This window comes from Salvia hispanica, chromosome 4 (assembly GCF_029641045.1).
Source record: "Salvia hispanica isolate PSC_SH4W2 chromosome 4, Shi_PSC_v1, whole genome shotgun sequence".
NCBI lineage: Eukaryota > Viridiplantae > Streptophyta > Magnoliopsida > Lamiales > Lamiaceae > Salvia > Salvia hispanica.
Window position 1 is genome coordinate 20,065,777 of NC_142695.1, and position 25,874 is coordinate 20,091,650.

Sequence of the window (25,874 nt, forward strand, 5' to 3'; positions counted from 1 at the left end):
GGGGTGAGAGATGAACAAATCAGATTAAGGCTAATTCCATTTTCCTTGAGAGATGATGCTAGAGACTGGTACGACAGCATGGGGTCAGGATCTATTAAAACGTGGGATGCCATGGTAGACTTATTTTTGGAGAAGTATTTCCCACCCAGTGAAGTTCTAAGGAGGCAAGCACAGATAATTCAGTTTAAGATGAAGCCTCATGAGATAATCCGAGAAGCATGGGCTAGATTCAAGACACTGCTGAAAAGATGCCCCAAACATGTGTTGGGGATAATCGCAGCGGAAAATGCAAAACAAATAAATCCACATAAGAATCTATTTAGGTGATTATGTGGGTCGATTCAATTTCATGCTTGAACATGTAGAGACATATAATTGCGCAATTAATCACAAAATTTAATTTAAATTATGTTGTTGAATACTTACAACAATGATTCTCCAAAGAATCGAAGTGGCTTGCTACTTCTCCACGTGTAGATCTTGAAGCTTGATTGTGAATGCAAGACCAAAGATCTTCTAACCTATGACCCTTAACTCTATAGATCTAAATTCCTTGTGGGAGGAATCTCTTAGAAATTATAAGAATCTTGAAGGAGAAGACAAGAAAGCCAAGTGTGGAGGCTAGGGTTTGTGATTACATATGTGTCTCCTCCTTACATTCTTATTTATAGAGTTTATGATGGGCTAGGTTAGGGATCTATGGGGCTTGGATTGGGCCTCCCCAATTGGACCTTCTTTACTAATTAAATTATAACCCATAATTTAATATAAGGCCAATGGAATATTTCTTGTGCCACTATAGAAGAAATATTGACCGCCCATCCAATCCGTGATTACAAGCAATCCAGGTTAACCTCTTTAATATATTATTTCCCGTGTCTAAGACTTTCTATATCCATTAATTAATTTGTAGTCTGCTATAGACTTTAAATTAATTAATATCTTTATTTCCAAGAGTTTGTCTAGTACGAGATGTATATTAAAAATATACTTTTCCTTTTCTATTTATTCTTGGATTAAATCCAAACCGGCCGGGTTTTCGAATAATAGAACTTCTCTCGAACACCTCTTGGGGATATAGTCAAACCGCGCAGGCACACGATTCAATGTAATAATAAAACTGACACCATTCTAGTTATTAATTACTACTACCCAAGATATCAGGAATATTGGGTTACGAGAAACCCGCACCTATTGATAAGTCAAAGCAGCGTATGATTAAATAACGTGTGTCCTATATTATTACAAAGATTAGGAAATATTAAATCTCCAAGACATCGTCTTACAGTAGATAGCAACAAAGACGTGTCTATACTTTAGATCCATTCAATGCTATACCACACCAGTGTCACTAGTCATTCTCAAGGTAAAGACGACTTTCGGATGGACACTGCAACCTTTCACGATAGGTAGCCAAAGCCTATCTAGGTTGTGAAAAAGTTTTACTTCTACAAGGTACCGGTTGGGCCACCTACTGTGATGACCTGTTCCACGACCCAACCTTCAATGTAGAAGACTTAGACTGATTTTACTTTCCGGCGTTTTAATTATATAATTTAATATATAATTAAATACGGTCAATACCCATTAAAGTAAAATACACAGTGTGAAGAAAACATTTATTATTCTCATTAAATGAAGAGTGTTTACAATATACAAGCAATTTATCAAATTCAAAAAACTCGAAAAATGCTTTTTAGTATATATGTTCCAACAACATGGTCTAAGTCCGGGACACCAAGTCATAACTTTTTATAGGGGATGTACTCCAGAGGCAACGGCGCCAAAAACTTGACTCAACTTATTTTTAACACAAGTATACCCGCAAGTGTACGGGGCTAATGTAGCAAATAGTAAGCGAAGAGTGTCGTATCCACAGAGACAATCAGTGTCAACCTAATTACCACGAACCAACCTCAACTACTATCTAGATGAATCGGAAAGTTTGGGTTTTCTAAATCTACTTAAAATCAAAAGTAAAAACAATTAAAAACAACTAGAGAACTAAAAGCAAATAAGAAAACGGATGTAGATCAGGGATGAGAAGGTAAAATCCTACGAGATCGATAACAACTATCCTATGCTCAACTAACTTCCTAACTATGCCAACAAAGGGTCTCAAGGGTTATTAAGCTATCACTAAGGTAAAACTATATCTTTTCTCAAAGCATATAATTTGTAGATTGCTACCTAGAACCGAAGTCTCCTTCCTAGAACTAAGGCAACAACTCCTAATAGCTCCTAAGATACTTAGCTTCATTCAAAGGCTCAAATTTCTCAATTATATTGGCAAAGACGTCAATTTCTTCTCTTTCAAATTAAACTACTCACTTCTCAGTTCTTGTAGTAAAATCCACATGCATTTATAAGGTGATCAGTCAAATAAATGTATAAGCACAGAAGAAATCAAAATAACCACATGAGCCAAGGCATAGAAAAAGAAAATCAATTAAACATAAGAATCATTGTATCTCCCCCGTAGAACTCTACGAAGGATTTAGCTACTCATGTTCATCACAAAAGTCAAAGAAATATTCAAAGAAATATTCAAAAACATTGTTTGAATAAGAATAAAACTAAAAGTAGAAACTCCTAGAATTGGATTGGGCGGATTGGAGGTCTCGTCTTCAATCTTGCGATGAATACTCGTCCTCTGCTCGTTCTTCTCTTCTTCCTAGGTGAAAAAGTAGTATTTTTGGGGTTGAAGGCGTGTAGAATGTTGTAGGAGGCGTCCCATGCACATTAGGTTAAATAGGGCTCGAAATTTCCTTGTTTGGATCTGTCGGCCGAACCTAGCGGGTCGCCAGGTTCGTTGTACGGTGAAGCTGGCGAGTCGCCAGCTGCTCTCGGCAATTCTGGGCGAAGGACCTGGCGAGTCTCCAAGTTGGTACTGATGCAAAGCTGGCAGTTCGCCAGCCTCGTGCTGCAATTTCATCCTTTTGCCACCTTTCTCCATTTAAGCTCATTTTCGACCCTTTTTCTACACATTCTTCACAAAATGGTCAAAATACCAATAACATAGAGAACTAGCTATAAACCATGTCTCAAAATACACAATATACGATCAAATTCAAGTAAAACTACCCTCTAAAATCATGTAAAATCCAAGTGAATCAATGTGTCACTTAGACATGCAATATTACGGAACAACTTAAGTAAGAAATGAAGTATAAACAAAACGGATATTAAACAGAAAACATAATTCGTATAAACCAAAAAGAATATTACTAGCACATCCCTAGAATCCTATGAATTTAGTTACACATGATAGAATAATCTAAAAACATAGTTTGAAGGGAAAACAATGTAAACATAAGAACTAAAGTGATAAATCCCAAAGGTAAAATCCTGTAGCCTTGATCTTCACTTGACTTCGTCTTCAAGCTCTTGCACAGTGATGAACTCTCAAATATTTTGCTCTAGAATTGTGAGACAATTAGTGTAAAAAAGGGTTGTCTTAAATGAAGAGGTTTAAGGGGTATATATAGGGAGTAAGTCGAATCCTATGGAGGAAAGGAAAAGATTGGCTAATCTTGGTAAAATCTGGAGAAAATCTAATTAAATTCGTGCAGTGCCTTCTCGCAGCGGACCGCTGCACCTTTGCCAACGGTCGCTGTGCATTGTCCGATGCCTCTGCAGATTTGGGTAGCGGTCGCTGCTGGGGTTTGGAGCCCCTTGCACAGCGGAAGACTTGTACAAAATAAATAAATCAGACACGGATCTATTTGACCGATTATGTGATTAATCTATTCACATGTTAAACAGATAATTGCATGCTAGAACGCAAATAATTCATGCTCATAGAAAATAAATCCTAAACATGATTTCTACGGTTTAGAGTTACCGATTTGATTCTCCAAAGAATCGACGATTGCTCGCGCCTTCTGCACGTGATGATCTTCAATACTAGACCACGGATCTTCTCTCTGGTTCCCGAACTATATCTCGATATCAGGGTGGGCTGATCTTATCAAAATACTAGGACTCGAATAAAGAAGACAGAAGAAATCCTTTTGGGAAAAGGAGTAGAAATCGAAATTCTCCTCAGCTGGAGAGTTTGAAATTTTCGAAAAATTAGAGAATGAAAATTGTGATAATTCTGTCTCCTTTATTCTCCTATTTATATTAAGTTCCTTTTGGGCCCAAACAGGGATCTATGGAAGGTTTTGGATATGGGCTCATCCAATTTACTTTTTACTAATTAAATTGAACCCACAATTTAATATAAGTTATAATTGGAATATTACGAGCAGCCACTACAGAAGTAATATTGAACTCTCCCCATCCAAATCCGAAATTACAAGTAATCCGGGTTTCCACTTTTATTATTTATTTCCCGCGCTTAAGATATAAATGTCCATTAATTAATTAATGCCTGCTATGGACTTAATTAATTAATATCTTAGCAAGAAACATTTATTTATTATTCATAGAGCGATAAAACTCCAACTGGCCAGTTTTCTGAATAATAAAACCTTGTTTGAGCTCCTCTTGAGGACATTATCAAACGAGACTCACCTCGTGCACGATTCAACATAATAGCAATCCTAGCACCGCTAGATATTAATCACCACTACCCAATATATCAGGATTATTGGGTTGCGAAAAACCCGCACCATTTGATAAGTCAAAGTAGTGCATAATCAATACCGTATGCTCAATACTAACATATGTAGATTAAGAAATAATATTTTATCAAGACCTAGTCTTTCAGTAGATAGCATAAAGACACGTCTTGCTGTTAGATCCGTTCAGTGCTATACCACACCAATGTCATCTTATTTCAGTAAGGCTTAGAAATATGCGGACTGACATTGCAACCTTTCACGATAGGTAGCCAAAGCCTATCTAGGTTGTGAAATTCTTCTTTTTCTTTTGCAAAGCATTGCATAGATCTGACCGTGTTACCTTAAAGTGGACGACGCCCACAACCGGTCTACTAAGCAAAAGACTTAGACTTTGTTTACTTCTTATACATTTAAATGTTTGTAAAACATCTTATAAATGCACAAGCAAACACAATATAATAATAATAGTGATTCTATTCGTGCGAGACTGCTCGAATAAATACTGAATCGGGTTAAAAGTGGATTATAGAGTTTTACGTATACAAGCAAGATTCTATTCGAGCGAAACTTGCTCGAAACATGCTTTTCAGTATACCAACGACATCATCTTCTTCAACCAAATTGCGTAAAAAAAACTCATAAGGAAAACAACATGAACGAAATCAGTGCAGAGCAAACTAAATCTAAATCAAATTGATGCATAACAATGAAGAACTGAACGGATCTACGGATGCTAGACGAAGTACAACTGGAAACAAGCAGAAAACTCAAATCCATCTAACAATTTCCTTTTCTCACTTCGGATCCAACCTCAGACGCTAAATCCACTCCGGATCCAAGCGTCCGACGCAAACTCCTCCCAACAGAAACACTTCATCACTTCAGATTTAAACAATAACCTCCAATCAGTCAATAAACCACAGATCTATCACCAAATTCCCAGATCGAGTACCACAACATCAAAATAAAACAGAGATCGACATAAAACTTGTTTAAATAAACTCTCAGCAGCAAGATCTACGTAAATCAACTCGAAATATCACAACTAAACGCAACCAACAGAAGCGAAAAGATAACGAGTAACATCAACAGCCAAGTCGACTCTCGAAAGTGAAGTTCGACGCAAAAGTGCAAAACAGCCGAAATTAAAAAGAGATTGTATCTTCGTCCACACGCGGACGATGTTGCAACTGAGACCTTCTAAAGAAATGAACCCTTCGTAACCCCGAACTACCCCAGATCTCCCATTCCCAAGTGTGTGTTATGTGTGTGAGCTAAAAGAGAGTAAAAAAAAGTTCCTCCTTGTGCGTTGCATGCTCTTCTATTTATAGGCGTTGGAGTGGGGTCCAGCGAGGTATAGATAGACTTTGTTGCCCTCAGCTACTGACTCCCTCCATCACGTCTTCTTTCCTTTGAATTCTGCTCACTTCACTTCATTCCTTTGCTAGACCATTTCTTTCAGCATTTCCTCAATCTAGCGATTTTTTCACACACCTGGCTTAGGAAACGTGTTAGACCCAGCAAATTATAACGCTTTTCACCATATAACGCTTTTCAGCAAATTATAACGCTCACTTCACTTCATTCCTTTGCTAGACCATTTCCTTATCAAATTACTCACACTTAAACCATACTTGTCCTCAAGTATAAAGACAAGAAAAGAAAAATAATAACGCGAATTTCAAGCAAGGTTATCTCCTGACCGACTCCTAGACCTAGACACAATTAAAAACTTAAAAAGTTTAAGAAAAACATACAAATACATAAACACATATACATGAGCTAGCTTCAACCTTTAGGCATCCGTCCCCACAAGATTAAGGTCAATTCAATAGGTTGCACTCCTCCAAATAGGCCCTTTCCCTTCCTTTACCTAGCCAATCTGTCAGCTTGTCAAGATAGCCTTTTACTTACTCGATTGTTGGATTCACTCGATCACTCATTCCTCACCAGGGATGTTAGGATCGATTCTCTCTTAAGTTAATGCTACACCACTGAAGCGTCGGGTTATGAGAGTTCCTTTTTTTCCTGGGTCAGGCTATTATCATTCCTGCCTTCTAGACAACTTCCCTCTGGACTTCGTCCAGCTTATTCCTCCCTTTTTTTTTCTTTTTTCATTTTTCTTTTTTTTTTTTTTTCCCTGGACTTCGTCCAGCTTATTCCTCCATTCCTCCATTCCTCCTCTCTTCTGGACTTCGTCTAGCTTATACCTTCATAACCCAATTTCCCATTTTTTTCTCCTTCACAGCTCTTCTCCCTGAGCATTCAGTGGTGGCCCTTAATCATGTGTTAGCTCGAAGTTATTTAAGGCTTATAACTCACTATTATAGTAGGGCTTCACAACTAAGTAAGTAAGGGCATCCTCCATCGTTCTCACTTCACTCAGATTGACTTGGCTTATTTAAGGAAAAAGCTTCTAAGTTGAAATGCCTCCTATCTTCAATTACTTTCACTAAGGGAATCATGCCGTATTATATTCACTGGCTCATGCGACAAAACTTAGACCTACAGACTCTTAACATGCAGACAAAGTAATGCATTGACTCCTCTCCCCCTCCCACTTCACTCAAGCTTGTCCCCAAGCCATCGTCGTGAAGGGGGGAAACAGAGAGATCAATGCAAAACAACAAAACAAAACTTCTCACACTTAGACCAAGCATTGGGCTAAGTGGGAGAAAAACACAATAAAACAAAAAACACAAACTTCTCATACTTAGACCAAGCATTGGGCTAAATGTGAGAAAAACACAAGAAAACAGAAAATACAATCTTCTCACACTTAGACCACGCAGTGGGCTAAGTGGGAGAAGACACAAACAATTATAAAACACACATAGGTAACAGAAATAAATAATAAAAAAAAATTAAAAGAATGAAAATTAAAAGTTACTTGGTCATGGGATGGTGATTCACTTCTGGGGCTGGCTCCCTCGAGAGCCAGACTGGGGTGGAATTCCGGGTCGGGTCATTCTTACTTTCTTCTTTGCTGGCTGCTCCAGCTCTTCCTCCTCCTGTGCTGCTTGTTCGAGTACTGGCTTCCTCACTATAGATTTTGATTTAGATGGGGCTGGAACTTGTTTGGGAACGGCCGGGGAGATCAACTGCTTGAGCGATTGCTGCGGTTGCCTGACGAAGGGACTGCTCTGAATGGGCTGCTTGACTTCACTGCTGGACCCAGGAGTTGCCTTCGACTGGGTCAAGGGGAGCGTCTGCTGCATCCACTTCAACATTTTCATTGAAAGCTCTACCGCTTCCGTCATTCGCTCATTTTGTTTGGCGCACTTCACCGCCAAATCTGCAATGTTGCCCCTCAGGGTCTTCAGTTCCTCCCGATTCCCATTCAACTCCTTCCTGATCCCACCAAGTTCCTTTATCATTTCCCTCCTCATTGACTGCATTTCCTTCTTCACGTCCTGGACTTCCTTGCGTAGCTCTTCAATCTCTTCACTTGGCATGGCTTCCTCGGCTTCCTCCGACTCTGCTTTCACCTTATCTCCCAACGAGTAGAAGAGAGTCTTGGTGCCGTGAGTCTACAGAAACCCCTTGTTGAAAAAATAATCAACACTGAACACTAAACCCTAAACACTTCTGGGGGTTCGCACATGACTATCAACGGAGCGTCCTTAGCAATCTTAATCTCTATGTTTCGTTGGAGGTAGGCGCCGATGAGGTGGCAGGTATACATATGACGCGCAGGGTTGCTTGTCATTTGGTGGCACGCCTGAGCCAGTCAATATCCTAGGTGCACCTTCACGCCTTTCGCCATGCACCATGTGAAGTATAGGTCGGTAGTTGTGAGAGCTGAATTAGTGGTACCCATCAAGTTGTAACTGACAAACGTCTGAGCAAAGCAGAGAATTCGGTCTTCAATGTGGGAGGCCTTGTTGTAGCTGGACTTAAACGTCCCCGCCTTGGGGTGCGTGATCAGTTCCCATGCCGTTTGCACCTTGAAACCGGGTGTGTTCTTCGGCACTCCAACCATCCTATCATTCCACGCCCCCTCTTCATCCTCGGCTTGGGTAAACAACCTCATCCGCAGAGACCATTCCCGAATGCTCATCTCATACTCTTCATTAAAAAGCCTGAACGTTATAGAATCCGCGTCGAGATCAGTGGTGTTCTTCAAACGAAAGGTGGAGAAAAACTCCCTTGCTAGATCCACGGGCACCCTCTCCTGGCTGTGCTGTAATAACCACTCAAATCGTATCGAATGGATACAAGCGCGGAATTCCTTGTCACAGGCAATCATTTTAAGCTCCCTCGAGCTGTACTGCTTCCCAGATTTGGCCATCTTCCCGGCGCTACATCTTTCCTTGTACACTGCGATCCTCTTTTGGTCGTCGAACTGCCTCATCTCTTCTAACAACTCTTTAGTCAGCCAGACTTCCGGACATCCTGGAATCGGCTCCTCTTCAGCTTCTTCATAGTCATAGATGGGTTTAGGGATGGGCTCATCTTGTTCCTCGACAGAGGGTTCCTCGGTTATAGGGGAAAGGGTGTCCTCGACCTCCTTGACGAAGGGAGCTTTCCTAGACCGGGTAGATGAGGTCGCCGCCGCCTTTCCTTTCCTCGCCCTTTCCTTGGCCAAGCGGCGCTCCTCTGCCTCTGCAGCATCAGGAACTAAGTCATCGACTTCATCAAGGAGGCTCCTCCTGGTGCGCCTCCTTTCTGCCTTCTCATCAATCTTAGGTTCATCTTCATCCTGGTCGCCCACCAGGTCCACAATCAATTTCAGTCCTCCCTCGGGCTCCGGTACTCCAGTCGTGAGTAGATCTGCTTCTTCCAATAGCTTTTCCGAGGTTTCTCCTTCGCGTTCCACTATCGGGGTCGCCCCCTCAATATAGATGGGGTTCTCCCCCCAGACACCGCTTGGGGTCGCCCCCTCTTCCACGAACTCAGGGGTTGCACCCCTGAAATCAATTGGGGGCTCATCCCCAGTTTCCAAAGGGGTTTCCCCCTCAGCAACATTCTCTAAAACAGGGGTTTCCCCCTCAATCACACTATCCACAATAGGGGTTACCCTCTCCACAACTTCATCTAAAACAGGGGTATCCCCCTCACAAACTTCCCTACTTTCAAGATTAGGATTCTCAGTATCTTGCCTTTCTGTCTCCACCATGGTTTCGTCATTCGTCGGTCCGTCACCCTCCGGCCGTTCGTGTACTGCCTCCTCTTCCTCCGCCTTTTGTGAAGCGGTTTCTGCATGTTGAGATGTAGAATCTTGCGGTCCTTCTTCATGAAGATTCGCCGGTTGTGCAGCCGAGTCTGCCGGAATCGTCAGTGGTGGTACGACCGGCGCAGACGGCATCAGGCTAGCGGCGAACAGGACATACACTTCTTTTGCTTTCTCGACGCTCCCCAATTTCTGCGTCAATTCCGCCAACAAGGCTGGGTCGTACACCGTGATTTGTGAACTTCCGGTGCGTTGGGTTGAATCCATCGGTGCAGATCTGAAAATGAGAGAAAAACTGGTCGAATTTGGTTAGGGTTTCTATTTTAGAGAGACACAACGAAAGTAGAGAGAAAGTAGAGTAAATCAGATTTCGTCGATTCGGGATTATTGGAGAGAGAAAGACGACGGTTGCTTTTCTGATGAAAAGATGGTGCAGTTGCAGGCATGATGTAAGCAACCGTACAACTTCCATAAATATCGGCCAGATTTTGAATTTCAAAATATCTTTTTCCCTCCTTGACCCCTTCCTCCAGGCTTCCCTTGACTTCTCCCTTCAGGTTCTTCTCTAGCTGATTCCCTTGACCATGTCCTAAAAAAACAAAATGAAGGTTCCAGACTCCCAGGTCAAGGTTAGAGTATAAAATATCGGTTTCCTTTTGAGTCTGGTGCTTCGAAAATGTTTTTGGATTTTCTAAGTTTGAAAAGTAATTAAACTATTTACACATTTTTCAGAGTATTCCCGAGATTCCCTGGTTCAGTTTGTATTTTCAAAATTGTTAACCTACTACTTGATCCAGGAATTCATCGGGAATATCCCCTCGTCTGTTTAGGCAATAGTAGGGAGTGCATGTAGTGGAACTTCGTCCACAACACACAACTCGGAATTATCCCTATAGACTTTCACTCTATGACCATTAACAAGGAAAGAGACAGAGTTCGGAGCACTTCCCTGGATCTCCACTGCTCCATTTGCTCGGATGCCGAAGATGGTATATGGGCCGATCCATTTAGACTTCAATTTTCCTGGCATTAGCTTGAGCCGGGACTGGAAAAGGAGCACCTTCTGTCCCACATGAAGTTCCTTGACCCGGAGATTCTTATCATGCCATAACTTCGTTCTTTCATTGTACAACATGGCAGACTCAAATGACTCCAGCCGAAGTTCCTCCAAATTCTTGCAATTGTAACTTCCGCTCTTCTTCGCAAGCTATCGGTTTCATGTTCAGTTCTTTCACTGCCCAGTACACCTTGTGCTCAATCCCAACAGGTAAGTGACACATCTTGCCAAACACAAGTCTGTAAGGCGACATTCCAATAGGCGTTTTATAAGCAGTTCTGTAAGCCCACAATGCGTCTCCGAGCCTCTTGCTCCAGTCCTTCCTTGATGGATTAACTGTTTTCTCCAATATCGCCTTGATCTCGCGATTAGAAATCTCCGCCTGGCCATTAGACTGAGGATGGTATGGAGTCGACACTCTATGGTGAACACCATATTTCTTCATCAAAGCCTCGATGGTGCGATTACAGAAATGAGTTCCCTGATCCGAGACGATGGCCCGAGGAACTCCATATCTGTTGAAAATATTGGCCTTCAAAAATTTTGCCACCTCCTTCGATTCGCATGTTGTGGTGGCCTTAGCTTCTATCCACTTAGACACATAGTCCACTGCAACCAATATATACGTGTTCCCACAAGACGATGGGAACGGTCCCATAAAATCCATTCTCCACACATCAAAAATTTCGCACACGATCACCGGGACCTGAGGCATCTCGTCTCTCCTTGAAATTCCCCCCGTCTGCTGGCACCTCTCGCAACATTGGCAGAAATCAAAGGCATCCCTATTTAGCGTCGGCCAATAAAAACCGCTGTCCAAGACCTTCCTCGTTGTCTTCCTTGGTCCAAAGTGGCCTCCACATGCTAAGGTGTGGCAATGAATTAACACCTCTCTTTGTTCCCATTCAGGAATGCAGCGTCTAATCACTTCATCTGAGCACATTTTCCACAGGTAAGGATCGTCCCAAAAGTAATATTTAGCTTCACTTCTAATCTTCATCCTCTGGGCCCGGGAAACTTCGTCTGAACTTGGCATCTCTCCCGTGACCAAGTAGTTGGCTAAATCAGCAAACCACGGTTCTGCATTTAGTGTGCGCTTCCCCTTCTCCGATTCCCCTAGACCGGTCAGAGCCAAAACTACTTCCCAGTTAGGTGGTCTAGGAAATTTCCCTAGAAGGTACAAATGCTCCTCGGGGAAGGCATCGGGTATGGCCTCTTCTGTTTCCCCCTGATGTATTCTGCTCAAGTGATCAGCTACTCTATTCTCCGTTCCTCTTTTGTCTCTTACTTCCCAATCAAACTCCTGCAAGAGTAACACCCAACGGATTAATCTCGGCTTAGACTCTTTCTTAGACAACAAGTACTTAATCGCCGCATGATCTGTAAAGACTATAACCCTCGACCCAAGGAGATACGCTCGAAATTTTTCAAACGAGTATACGACCGTCAACATTTCCTTCTCTGTGGTGTCATAATTTTTCTGAGCCTGATTCAGCGTCTTGGAAGCATAGAAGATCACATAGCTTTTTCCATCAATTTTCTGTCCTAGGACAGCGCCCACAGCAAAATCGCTCGCATCACACATTATCTCGAAAGGATGGCTCCAGTCTGGTGCCCTGATAATTGGTGCTGATACTAACCTGTCCTTAAGCAACTGGAACGCCCTTTCGCATCCTTCGTCAAAGACGAATTCCACATCATTATGTAACAACCGAGTGAGTGGTTGCGCGATTTTTGCAAAATCCTTGATAAACCTCCTATAGAACCCTGCATGGCCTAGGAAGCCTCTCACCTCTTTTTGGTTCGTAGGGTATGGTAATTTTGATATCACATCCACCTTTGCTTTGTCTACTTGAATACCTCTCTCAGAAACCACGTAACCCAGGACAATGCCTTCAGTCACCATGAAATGGCATTTCTCGAAATTCAACACTAAATGCTTCTCTTGGCATCTCTGTAACACTAGATCAAGGCTGGCTAAACAAGTATCAAATGAGTTCCCATATACGGTGAAATCGTCCATGAATACCTCAATGCATACTTCCAACAGATCCGAGAAAATGCTCATCATACACCGTTGGAAAGTTCCCGGTGCATTACACAATCCAAACGGCATTCTTCGGTATGCATAGGTACCAAAGGGGCACGTGAATGTGGTTTTCCCTTGGTCCTCTGGATTAACGTAGATTTGGAAATAGCCGCTGTATCCATCAAGGAAACAAAAGTACTGTTTTCCAGCCAGTCTTTCCAGCATCTGATCAATGAAAGGTAGGGGAAAATGATCCTTCTTTGTGGCTTCGTTTAGCTTCCTATAGTCGATGCACATCCTCCACCCCGTCACTAGTCTGCTGGGCACCAGCTCATTCTTTTCATTCTTAACAACCTGTATTCTAGATTTTTTTGGTACCATATGGACAGGACTGACCCACTCACTGTCAGGAATGGAGTAGATAATCCCTAGAGCAAGCAATTTTAACACCTCCTTTAGGACCTCCTCTCGCATGTTCGGGTTCAGTTTCCGTTGTGCATCTCGATGAGCCTTCGCACCTTCTTCTAAACGAATGTGGTGCATACAAAGATCCGGACTTATTCCCACCAAATCTGAAAGAGTCCATCCTATTGCTTTCTTGTTCCTTTTGATGACTTCTAATAACTCATTCTCTTGCTCCTTGGTCAGGTTGTTGTTGATTATTACCGGAAATGTCTCATCCTCCTCCAAGTAAGCGTACTTGAGGCCTGGTGGAAGTGTCTTCAGCTCCTTTCTTGTTTCATTCGTCTCCTGGGACAAGGGATTTTTGCCCGCAATTTCTGGTGATGCCTCCTTCCCAAACCCAGGAGATGTTTCCAGACTAGCCACGTGAGCTAATCCGTTAGATTTGGCTGACTCAGGACTTCTGCAGAATTCCATAATGGCCTCCGTGAGTTCTTCATCTGTCAATTCCGCTGTGTTCATTGCTGCACACCATCCTACAACTTCTCTGTCAATCGAATGACTCAACTCCGAGTTGTTGATTTGTTCCTGTATCAATTCCGTCTCAAGATACTCTTGGACTAAAGGGTTAATAACATCAATAGCATAGAGATTCTCAACATCTAAAGGCCTTTTCATCCCCTCATCTATGCTAAAGGTATACTTTTCCCCGTTATAGTCCAAGCAAATTGTTCCATCAAAGACATCGATAATGGTCTTAGCGGTACGCAAAAATGGTCTCCCTAAAAGTACCCCACTGGACTCAGCAGACTCATTATCATTCATCTTGATCACATAAAAATCAGCAGGATATAGAAAATCATGCACCTTGACTATAACATTTTCCAACACTCCTTCAGGGCAGATGCAAGTTCTATCTGCTAACTAGATCACTACCTTGGTAGCAACCATTCTCACCCCAGTCAACTTCTTATAGATCGAAAGTGGTAAAACATTTATTGACGCCCCTAGATCACACATAGCATGCTCGACCTTGATATCCCCTAGAGAGATGGGTATGTGAACATACCTGGGTCGATGCATTTTGAGGGCATCCTTCTCTTTTGTATCACAGCAGACACAGTCTCCCCGATCACAATCTTCCCATCTGGCTTGGTCTTCCCTGCAATAAACTCCTTGATAAACTTGCTGAAGGCAGGCATTTTAAGGGCTTGCAAGAATGGCAGGTTGATTTCTAACTTGCTAAAAATCTCCATGAGATCCTCTGTATCATCCTTTTTCTTCTTTGCTTCCCCACGGTATGGAAATGGTTTTGCTCGCTTTACTGCATTTGTGGAAGTCTCAGCCTGGGTTTCATCAACTCCCTTGTTTCCTTCTTTGCTCACTCCTTCCGGTTCTTGGTCTAGGAAGAATGGGTCTCTCGGTCGAGGTAGGGACCCCCCTAAATCTCCCTTCTGGAGGTCATCTTGAACAAGGCTTTCCCTGGGTCTAGGGTTATCCCCTTGATGCATCTGGCCTTTTTGTCCTCTACTAACCTGCACGGGTACTTCCTCGTCAATCTCCACAGTCGGCCCTTCATAACCCCGCCCAGATCTCAAGGTGATTTGACTAATGTTTGCTCGGTCTAGCGGTTTGACGGTGGCGGGAAGTTTCCCTTCATTCCCTCGCATTTCATTCAAGGAAACTGCGATCTGGGACAGTTGCTTTGACATCATGTCCATGGCAGCCTTATGTTCAGACTGAGCGTCTTGCAATTTGCTCTGCATGAACTGCTGTGAATTCACTAGATCATGTACCATGTCGTCTAAACTCCTCTGTGGTCTGGAGTTAAATTGACCAGAATTTGGTCCTTGACCTTCGTTCTGACGATAGTTACCTTGATGATTGTTGTATTGGCTGTTAGACCCTTGATTTCCCTGATGGTTGTTGTACTGGCTACCAGACCCTTGATTCCCTTGATGATTTGGTTGGGAATTCTGGTAGTTCCCTTGGTTATTCCTCTGATGAGGTGGCACATAGGAGCTCCCTGGGTTGTTCTGATTCCTATTTCCCCAATTAGTATGGTCCTGATTCCTGTACCCTAGCTGCAATTGCCCCTCTTGACCTTTCCCTGACCAGTTGGACTGCCTCCCCGGAGGGTGTGCATAATTCTTGAGCTGAAGTGGGGGTGGTTGGCCTTGATCATGGTCAGTCCATCTGAAGTTTGGGTGAGTCCTCCATGGAGCGTCCCTCTGTCTTCCTTGGTTCCAACTTCCGTCGGGATTCCAACTTCCCATCGAATTTGCCTGAGCTTGACACTCCCCTTCGCAGGGCTAACAGTAGTATGGTTGAAGTTTCCTTTCCTCCTGACCAGGGGGTTTCTCAATTTCCACCGGAGCATGCGGATTGTATTTCTCAATTGCATTTAGCAAGGCCTTTTCTAGTTTATCGATCTTATCTTCCACCTTCTTATCTTCTTGTTCCATCACTGCATTGGCTGATCCTCTCCTCAATATGATTCGCGGGTTATCATAGGCCTTCTTCGTCTCGATCAGCCTTCCCAAGGTTTCCCGAGCTTCACTTGCCTTATTCTTGGAAAAATTTCCCCCGCTCGAGGAGTTCATCAAGTCCTTTGATTCAGGGTTTGCACCTTCGTAGAATAGATAGTAAGTCTCCGCTTCTATCATTCTGTGGTTCGGACAAGCATCCAGTAGCCCCTTGAAACGGGACCAATAAGAACTCAAAGATTCATCGTATTCTTGTTTGCACTCCTGAATCTCCTTCTTCAAGGCATTCGTCTTGTTGGATGGAAAAAAGTAATCCAGAAACTCCAGTTTAAAATCCTTCCACGTGTTGATCGAGTCCGGTGAGAGCCTTAGCAGCCAAGTGTTCGCCTCTCCTTTGAGAGCAAACGGAATTGCTCGAAGACGGTAGTCCTCCTCTGTTGCCTCATTGGGTCGCTTTTGAATGCTGCATAGTTTACTGAACTCGTTCAAAAATTCATAGGGGCATTCGTTCCTACGCCCAGAGAAAGTGGGTAGAACTCCGAGTACATTCGTCTTGATATCGATCGACCTCCGTCGTGGGTTCGATACTATAGCATGAGTGGGTTCACCGTCAAGATGTGCGGTGAGCGACCCTATTTTCGGATCAGGGTCTACTAGATGAGCCATATTCGGGTCTTCGTCCTCCTCATTCTCAGAATGCTCTGGTTCTGTTGACGACTCCGGGTTCTCCTCTGTCGACGAATTCCACTCTTTTTCACTCTCTGACTCGAACGGGAATGGATCCTCCGTCCTTAATCCTGATCTGGTGGTGATGGTAGATGTAGATTCCTTGACTCGCCACCTGTATTGGCCACTCCCTTACCCAGATGAGCTTGCCCAACTTCCAAAATGGACGCTTGCGTTCATAAACTGTCAAGGAGAAAGAAAATAACAGAAATTAAAATATTTACATCAGATCTTTAAACGAAATAACAATAAACGCCATCCTTCCCCGGCAACGGCGCCATTTGAAAGTACGTGGATGTGTTCACGGTGCGCACAGAAGGAATAAACAGGTTCCCTCGGTCCAGCAAATCCACTAGATCACGTGGTCTAGGAACTCGTTGGTCGTAGGAAATCCTGGTCGTCGGACACAGAGAGCACTTCTTTCAAAAGCCCCCAACCACTTTACTAAACCTAGTATAGGGAAGTAGGGATCGATCCCACAGAGAAGGATGCGTAATAATCATGTTCAAGGATTTGGACTTGTTTTTGGTGTTGGCTGCTGCCACGCATTTTTCTTGGGTTGAGGAAACAAATTAAACTTGACTTGAGAATCTTAAAACTCCTATGCTAATAGCTAGACTTAGGCGAAATAACAAGAGAACGTTGCAAGAAAATTAACTGCTCAATCACCAAATCTAAGAAAACTACTCTGATTACCTAGACCTAGGAAACAAACTGACTGTGGGGGACCATGACTGAAAAAGCAGGGTACGGACGAAAAGCTGGCAGAATAACTAACTTGGGTACTAACTAACAGCGACATCATCTTCTTCAACCAAATTGCGTAAAAAAAACTCATAAGGAAAACAACATGAACGAAATCAGTGCAGAGCAAACTAAATCTAAATCAAATTGATGCATACAATGAAGAACTGAACGGATCTACAGATGCTAGACGAAGTACAACAGGAAACAAGCAGAAAACTCAAATCCATCTAACAACTTCCTTTTCTCACTTCGGATCCAACCTCAGACGCTAAATCCACTCCGGATCCAAGCGTCCGACGCAAACTCCTCCCAACAGAAACACTTCATCACTTCAGATTTAAACAATAACCTCCAATCAGTCAATAAACCACAGATCTATCACCAAATTCCCAGATCGAGTACCACAACATCAAAATAAAACAGAGATCGACATAAAACTTGTTAAAATAAACTCTCAGCAGCAAGATCTATGTAAATCAACTCGAAATATCACAACTAAACGCAACCAACAGAAGCGAAAAGATAACGAGTAACATCAACAGCCAAGTCGACTCTCGAAAGTGAAGTTCGACGCAAAAGTGCAAAACAGCCGAAATTAAAAAGAGATTTTATCTTCGTCCACACGCGGACGGTGTTGCAACTGAGACCTTCTAAAGAAATGAACCCTTCGTAACCCCGAACTACCCCAGATCTCCCATTCCCAAGTGTGTGTTATGTGTGTGAGCTAAAAGAGAGTAAAAAAAAGTTCCTCCTTGTGCGTTGCATGCTCTTCTATTTATAGGCGTTGGAGTGGGGTCCAGCGAGGTATAGATAGACTTTGTTGCCCTCAGCTACTGACTCCCTCCATCACGCCTTCTTTCCTTTGAATTATGCTCACTTCACTTCATTCCTTTGCTAGACCATTTCCTTCAGCATTTCCTCGATCTAGCGATTTTTTCACACACCTGGTTTAGGAAACGTGTTAGACCCAGCAAATTATAACGCTTTTCACCATATAACCGATGCATGAAATTAGCCTTATCAGTGATTAATCATCAAAAGTCCGAAAGGTCTTTCTTTTTGGTTGTAATGTAGGCTCTTTGGTAGGTGAGGAACATTTGGCTAAAAAGTGACTCAAAAATAAAGGTATCCCAAGTAGAGTAAATTGACTCCACTTTTCTAAATCCCATGACACTTTTAACACATATTTTTCTCCTTCAACTTACTTTCCAACCCTTTGATGATTTATTTCTTTTCACAACCTTTCATACCTTTTCTTTTTTTTTCTTCTTTTTATTTCATAGGCATCCTTTCTAAGATTAAGCACATATTTGAATTTTTCACTATTTCACAACTTGTACATTTTTCTTTATTTAAGCACGCTATTTTTTTTCTCAACTTTTCCTCCTTATCTTTCCAATTCCTTTACGAAAGATATAACAACTATACTAACCCAAGGAATTGTCCCCATTTAATTTGGCTTCCAAAGAATGGGCTTAAAGGCTCAACATCTTGAAAATTTTGAATTCTCAACAAAGAATAGGCTTAAAGGCTCAACTATACTAACCCAAGGGGAAATTTTGAAAATTTTGAGAGAGTCGAAAATTTTGGAAAAGATGGTCTAACATATTCCCTTATCAACTTAAACACTATGTAAACTTAGGCAAGACTAGGAGCAAGTTCTAGAAACATATACATGCTTGCAGATAAATCACACAAGAAAGAATATTAAGCTCAAATCTCACAATGTATAAGCATGATTCAAGGCGAACAAGCAATTCACTAGTTATGCACCTTTTCACCAAACCATCAAATCAAAACGCTAAGCCATACTTAAACATAGATGGAATGTAATATCATCAGCAACTCGATCTAAAGTGTGTCCCTAAGCATGCATGTTTCTAAGTTCTTCATGTTAAGTTTACGACATTTTTCAAGGTTTTCACAAGGATTCATCTTTGGGTTTTATTTCAAAACTAAGCAAAAACAAAAAAACAAAAACCCTAAACAAAACTCCTAAACTCATGGTCCACCACTTCATCCCCCCAAACTTATTTACAACAAAGTAAAATAAGTTTGTAGATTTGGTAGGGACGTGAGTAAACTAGAAACCAATAAAAATACCTTGAAATTTCCTCGTGGGTCCGGACGGGGTGAAAATTCGACAAAAATCGAAAATTGCGCTGGAACTATAATTGTGCAGCGGTCGCTGCGGACGAGTCAGGCCTTTCCAGTGCATGGCCAGCGGGCCGCTGCAACACATGCAGCGGTCGCTGGCAGGAGTCCAGAACCTTTAAAAAAATTTTAAGGCTTTAAAAACGAAATTCAAGATAAAAATAACCAAAATTTAATCAAAAATTGTCAAAACATTCAAAACAAATTGTCTTAAAACAAAGTAATGATACAAGTGCTCATTTAAAGTCATGATCTTGACTACATCATTCTTGAGGAGGAGGGAAACGAGCACTAAGGTCCTCGAAGGCGCCGATGAGGTAGGTGATGTCCTCTCTCATGGTTTGACGGTCCTCTTGAGCCTCCGTGGCCATTTGGTGAAACTCGGCAAGTTGTTGTCGTTGATGAACGTCCTCGAGCCTTTGAGCCTCCCAAAAGTTCGTCTCGGCCGCCCTCCAATCGCCTTGGGCCTCCCAACCTTGTTGGTTGAAGTTGTTCACCTGCTGCTGCTCCGCCCAACGATTGTCCCAAATGTTGGACATGTTTTGCAAATAGGAGAATACCTCTCCTATTTGGGCAGAAGTACCGGCTTGGAAATCCACATGTGGATCCGGTCGGCCTCGGCAGTGGTTACTCCTATTGCGGCGGCGATGGCCTTCTACTTCGTCTTCCTCATCCTCTTCATGTCGAGGCGGCGGCGGTGGTACCCCACTTCCTTGAGCATACGAATGCTCTTCACCCTCCACATTTTCATCAATGGCGGCGTAGGTGGAATCAACTTCCGGTTCAAAGTTGGGGACGCGCAACGGCATGTTCCGCCTCCTAAACTCCCATGCGATGGGGTTAGCTTCAATTGCACTCCGGTGAGCGGCGGTGTCGAGCCTCCAATTGGCCTTGTTGTCCCACGTATCAACCTTGGTCAATTGTGGGTGTGTAACAGGAAAGTGATCCTGCGCCGACTGTAGGAACAATGCTTGGCCACTCGAGTTGGTCTTCAAAAGACCTACTGCAAAAAGGACCTCATAGGTGATGAACATCCCACCCATATCCAGAGTGAAGTCCACCGTCGGGATGCCAACATACTCGGCAATTTCCGTGATCAACCCACCGCAACAAATAGGGCTCCCGTCCTTTTTGGAGATGCGGTCGACGTAGATGGTGAAGAGGATTCCAAAGTTGATCCCCTTCTTGTTGAGCAAGCTCCAAATCACGTCCTTCTCGGTTTGGGAGACACTCCCACCATCAATCCGGGCAAACATTAGCTGCGTCATCGCCCGGTGGAGGTATCGAAGGACGGGGTTGTGGATGGAAGAAGACTTGGCGTAGGCCGTCATAAAGTCCTCCCCTTCAATGGACATAGCTCTCCACATGTCGGAGTAGTCATACTCCACTTCCTCGCCGGGGTTGGGGTTGTGGCACTGGAACACCTCGCACAAATCCGCCATCGTGAATGTGTGGTTGTGGTTGCCGAGGCGGAAGTCAATGGACTCGGGGATGCGGGTGTGGCGGTCCTTGTTGACCTTAAGCATACTTAGAAACTCAAGAGTGAGTCTCCGGAATGATGGCCACCTCCCACGAAACATATTGTCGAGGCCATTCCCCTCACTGACGTCGCACAACGCCCAAAAGTCCTCTATAATCCCCAAAGTGGCGAGGGGAAGATCATGTGGGTATCTTGAAGGCATGGTGTCTCTCGCCGAGACTTTCTTCAACATTGTCTTGTGTGCTTCCAACGGAAGGCCAATACCATAGCTCTTCGCGTTTTCGGGCTTTCCTCTTGTTGTCATGTTCCTACAAAGAAACATCAAACTCATAAAAAGAGCATCAACAAATGACAAACAAGGGTTCCCCCCCAAACTTGCAATCAACCAACCAATAATCAACAAAAATAGACCATGGTGTGCAAGCTTGTATCTAGCATGTGTTTTAGTGTGGTTCATGAAGACTTATGTTGAGTACAAACCTATCCCACATCGGACATTTGAGGGAAGTTGGAAGGTGTATATAATTCTTGTCCAACCCCAATTAGTTTGAGGCCTTTTGGGAGTGACCCAAAAACAAATCCGTGCGGGCTTGACCCAAAGCGGACAATATCAAACTAATGTTTGCCAACGCTGACAATCCTTACAAGTGCTATCAGAGCCAGGTTGGCGTCGGGTCTAGTCCGATTTGCGAGACCCATGTTTGAGTGGGGCCGACGATCCGTCTGAGTCGGAGCCCATTATGTGTTTCGATGTGGTCTCGGTTTGAGGGAGAGGTTTGTTGAGTACAAACCTATCCCACATCAGACATTTGAGGGAAGTTGGAAGGTGTATATAATTTTTGTCCAACCCCAATTAGTTTGAGGCCTATTAGGAGTGACCCAAAAACAAATCTGTGCGGGCTTGACCCAAAGCGGACAATATCAAACTAATGCTGCCGACGCCGACAATCCTGACAAGTGGTATCAGAGCCAGGTTGGCGTCGGGTCTGGTCCGATTTGCGAGACCCATGTTTGAGTGGGGCCGACGATCCGTCTGAGTCGTAGCCCATTATGTGTTTCGATGTGGTCTCGGTTTGAGGGGGACGTTTGTTGAGTACAAACCTATCCCACATCGGAAATTTGAGGGAAGTTGGAAGGTGTATATAATTCCTACCCCAATTAGTTTGAGGCCTTTTGGGAGTGACCCAAAAACAAATCCGTGCGGGCTTGTCCCAAAGCGGAAAATATCAAACTAATGTTGCCGATGCCGACAATCCTGACAACTTATGTAACAAAGTCAACACAAAAGAACACCCATAATCCATCCCCCAACGTGAATAAATCCCCTTGCAGAGACGCAACATTATAGGCAACGAAACCAACAATCTCTATCAATTACTCATGTATTGCAATTCATGAAAATAATAATAGCCTCACAATGCTATGAACATGATTGCAAAGTATAACAACAAAGATCAAGGAGGTATTTCACTATCAAAACACACAATTCATCACCCAATTTACAAATATAGCCAATGAAATCATGAAACAACAACATCAAACTCATCCTCCATGAAAAACAAACTTCTCAACCGAACAAATCATCAAATAAAGCAAAATCCATGGAAGAATTTAAGCATAAGCTCAGAAATTGAAGTTAGGATTCATACCTTGATTTGGAGTGATTTGAACGATGGAAGCCCGAAAGATGATATGCAATGGATGAACTTGAGTGAGGGTGTGTGGAATTGTTGAATATTTTGAGTGGAGGTCGTGTGCAAGAGAGAATGGAGAGAAAAGATTAAGAAAAGAGAAAGAAAAACTAACTCTTATAGGAGTTTTTGCGTTACTGCCTCTCGCGCAGCGACCGCTGTAGGTTTCTCCTTACGGCGGTCTCCTTCGGGCCGCTGCGGCCCACGCAGCGACCACTCCGGCCCGCCCTAGGGCTCGGCCCTGTTCCTACACACGTGTCAAACTGGCAGCGACCGCTGTGGATTATTCAGCGGTCGCCTTTAAAATATTATTATTATTATTATTATTATTATTATTATTATTATTATTATTATTATTATGTTTTTAAATATGAGAATTATGAAAATTAAGAGAAAAATAAAAGAAAATAAAATATTGGGTTGCCTCCCAACAAGCGCCTTTGTTTTAGAGTCGTTGGCTCGACTTGAAGTTATCCAACTAGCTAGGCGGGTCGATGACCCTTGTGCTAAAAACCGCAAATTGTATCAATTTCGTGCCCATCTTTCTCCACCATTTATACTTTCCCTTCGCGGTCTTGATCACGTAGACTTCGGGGTCATCATGTGACGGACTGAAGAGTGGTCAAAGAGTATCTGAAATGACTGCTTGACTGGGTAAACAACTTCCTAAGCTATCCTAGACAGACGAAAAGCGAAATGTGGGGACCATTTCCAAAACTGCATAGTACGACTGGAAAAGCTGCAATTTAACTAACTAAGGACTAACTAACAGCGACATTATCTTCTCCAACTTCATCATGAAACAATCAGTAAAAAATAGGGTAAAACAAAGATCAAAATAGGGCAAACTAAAATTAAACCGATAGACACAATAAACGGACAAAATTAAAGCAGATCTACAACTACTAGACGAGGAAAACAAGAATGCAGAATTTAAACATCTCAATCATGCAAAAGTAAATAGATCCAGCCACGGGACGCTTAATCCGCTCCGGATCCAAGCCATCCAAAACAATCAAACATCCTTTCCATCTCTGATCTTCACAGATTTAACCAGATTCAACCCATCAACTTCAAAACTCCATACAATTCCAACTCCAAACTCAAATCAACCAACAATATCCAACAAATCAAACCAACAACACTGCAATAGGGTAAACGAAACAAAAGTAGCAACATCCATAGCAAAATAAGAAATATTCAGCGAGAATAACAAAACAGAACCGAGCTTCGAACAGCGAAGACTCGGGAAGTATGAAGTGTAAACTGGAAAGCAAATAAGAATTGTTTCTTCGCCTTCGTAGAGACGGTGTTACGCCACAAACAAACTAGAAACGTGAACCCCCACGACAATTCCCCGTGATAGTGTGTGTAGAGAAGTGGAAAACTAAGCTAAGAGCCGAAAGAGTGATGGAACGAGATATCTTCATGTTGATCGCATGCTCTTATTTATAGTGGATAGAGCTTCTAGACTGTTCTTGTGTTCCCTATTTTGCCCTCCAATTTGATGCTCCTCAATCTAGTAACTTCTTCCTTCTTCCGCTCATTTTTCCCACCAGCTTCTTCCTCCATGCAATCTTCGTCTTCTTCATGGGGCTGGCGATTTCTCTACACACCCGGCTTATAAAACCTTGTCAGACCCAGGAAATCACAGAATTTTACCACATAACCAATGCATAAAATTAGCCTTATCACGGACCCTTCTTCTTATTCCCCTTCGGTTTTTCCTGCGGTGTAACTTTAGGGGAGTTAGGCTTGCCCTTTTCTGGGGATGGAGGTACATTCTTTTGGCCCTTTAGGCTTTGTAGTATTTGTCATCATCACGACTCTGCACTCGTACTCCATCTTGGCCCTTTGTGCCTCCTCGTACTTGAACATCTCACTCTCGATTTTGTAGGTAGACTTGCTAGCATTGTCGCTAAGCGTGATTTCCCCCCTACCTACATCAATAAGTGCTTTGCTCGTGGCGAGAAAATATCATCCGAGGATTAGTGGCACATTTTTATCAACCTTCATATCAAGTATAATGAAATCAGTGGGAAAGATGAAATCATCTACTTTTACCAATACGTCCTCGATCATGCCCAACCTAATTCTGCATTCTGCCTTCATAAGTGGCCCGATGTTGAGCTCCTCGTAGTACTTGACTGGCATGATGTTGATACTAGCCCCAAGATCGCAGAGTGTCTTGTCCACTTTTTCTTGGCCAACCGAACACCTGATGATGAACTGGCCGGGATCCCTCTGTTTCACTTCTTTCTCCCGTTGAATTATTTCACTGCAGTGAAGAGGCAACTTGAGATCGGCCTTCGTAGGCTTCTTCTTTCGCATCACGGCCTCCCTAAGGAGTTTTGCATACCTAGGTATTTCCTACAATGATTCAACGAGAGGTATGTTAATGTGAACTTCGCTGAACATGTTTAGGAAGTGCTTAAATTGCTCCTCAAGCTTAAACTTCCTCTTTGGCTGAAACGGAAGCACAATCCCATTATGACGCACGAGACAATCCTTGGGCGCAGGTGTATCTGCCGGCTCTACAGCGGCCCGCTGCGAAGCTTGCAACGGTCCTCTGGGGGTCGGGCAGACTCCGGTTTGCGCCTCAGAGCTGCTTTCTGCCCCGTTTTCTGCTTCACGACCCACTTTTTGTTGATGTCCGCTACTCGCGCTGCTGCTTTCTTGTCCTCCTCAATATTTTGTTGGACTTAATCCATCTGTGTTTTGATTGAGGAGACGGCAGTTGTAAGCGTGGTAATTCCAGCCTCGAGGTTATTCAACCTTGCTTCCACGACTCCGATCTTGGTGTCATTGATCTTTCTATCTTGCACTAGCACTTCAAGGATTTTCATGATCCCTACCTCATACTTTTCCTCCTCCTTTGAGGGCTCGACAACTCCACCTTTACTCACATTAAATCCTGTAGGGGTTGCAAGAAATTGCTGTTAGAGTACGAAAGGTTGGGGTGAGGACGGTTCCCATTATAATTATTGTAATTATCGTCCCCCTGATTAGGGCGATAATTGTTGTTGTTAAATGAACGGTTGGGACCGCCTCCTTGTTGCACGTAGTTGACATCCTCAATGGGAGCGGCTTCAGCGTCGGGTTTGGTGACTGCGATAATGGAAGTCGGTGGTACCGGATCTTCTCTCCTCGATGTGTCCATCTGATTCACCCTAACCCTCAGCTCTGCCACTTCTTTTGCAAGGGAGTTTTCCTCGTCTGTCTCTACTGCTGCAACTCTCCTTGACTGATGCCTCTCCTTCGACCACCCGCGGCTGTTAGTGACAAATTCCTCTATCAGTGCCATTGCATCTGCCCCGCTTTTTCTTAGGAATCCTCCGTTGGCCCCTGAATCCAACATGGC

At 43.1% G+C, this 25,874-nt stretch overlaps 1 protein-coding gene across 1 annotated transcript; it reads right to left on the reverse strand.

Moving 5' to 3' along the window:
- Positions 1 to 17,705: 17,705 nt before the first annotated feature.
- LOC148927436 (uncharacterized) lies at positions 17,706 to 21,184 on the reverse strand. The gene is made up of 2 exons (XM_089069693.1): positions 19,292 to 21,184; positions 17,706 to 18,132 (listed from the first exon to the last, which is right to left on the reverse strand). The coding sequence occupies exon 1, from the start codon at positions 21,151 to 21,153 to the stop codon at positions 19,606 to 19,608; it is 1,548 nt and encodes a 515-aa protein (XP_088925819.1). The 5' UTR covers positions 21,154 to 21,184; the 3' UTR covers positions 17,706 to 18,132; positions 19,292 to 19,605.
- Between the last annotated feature and the right edge of the window lie 4,690 nt (positions 21,185 to 25,874).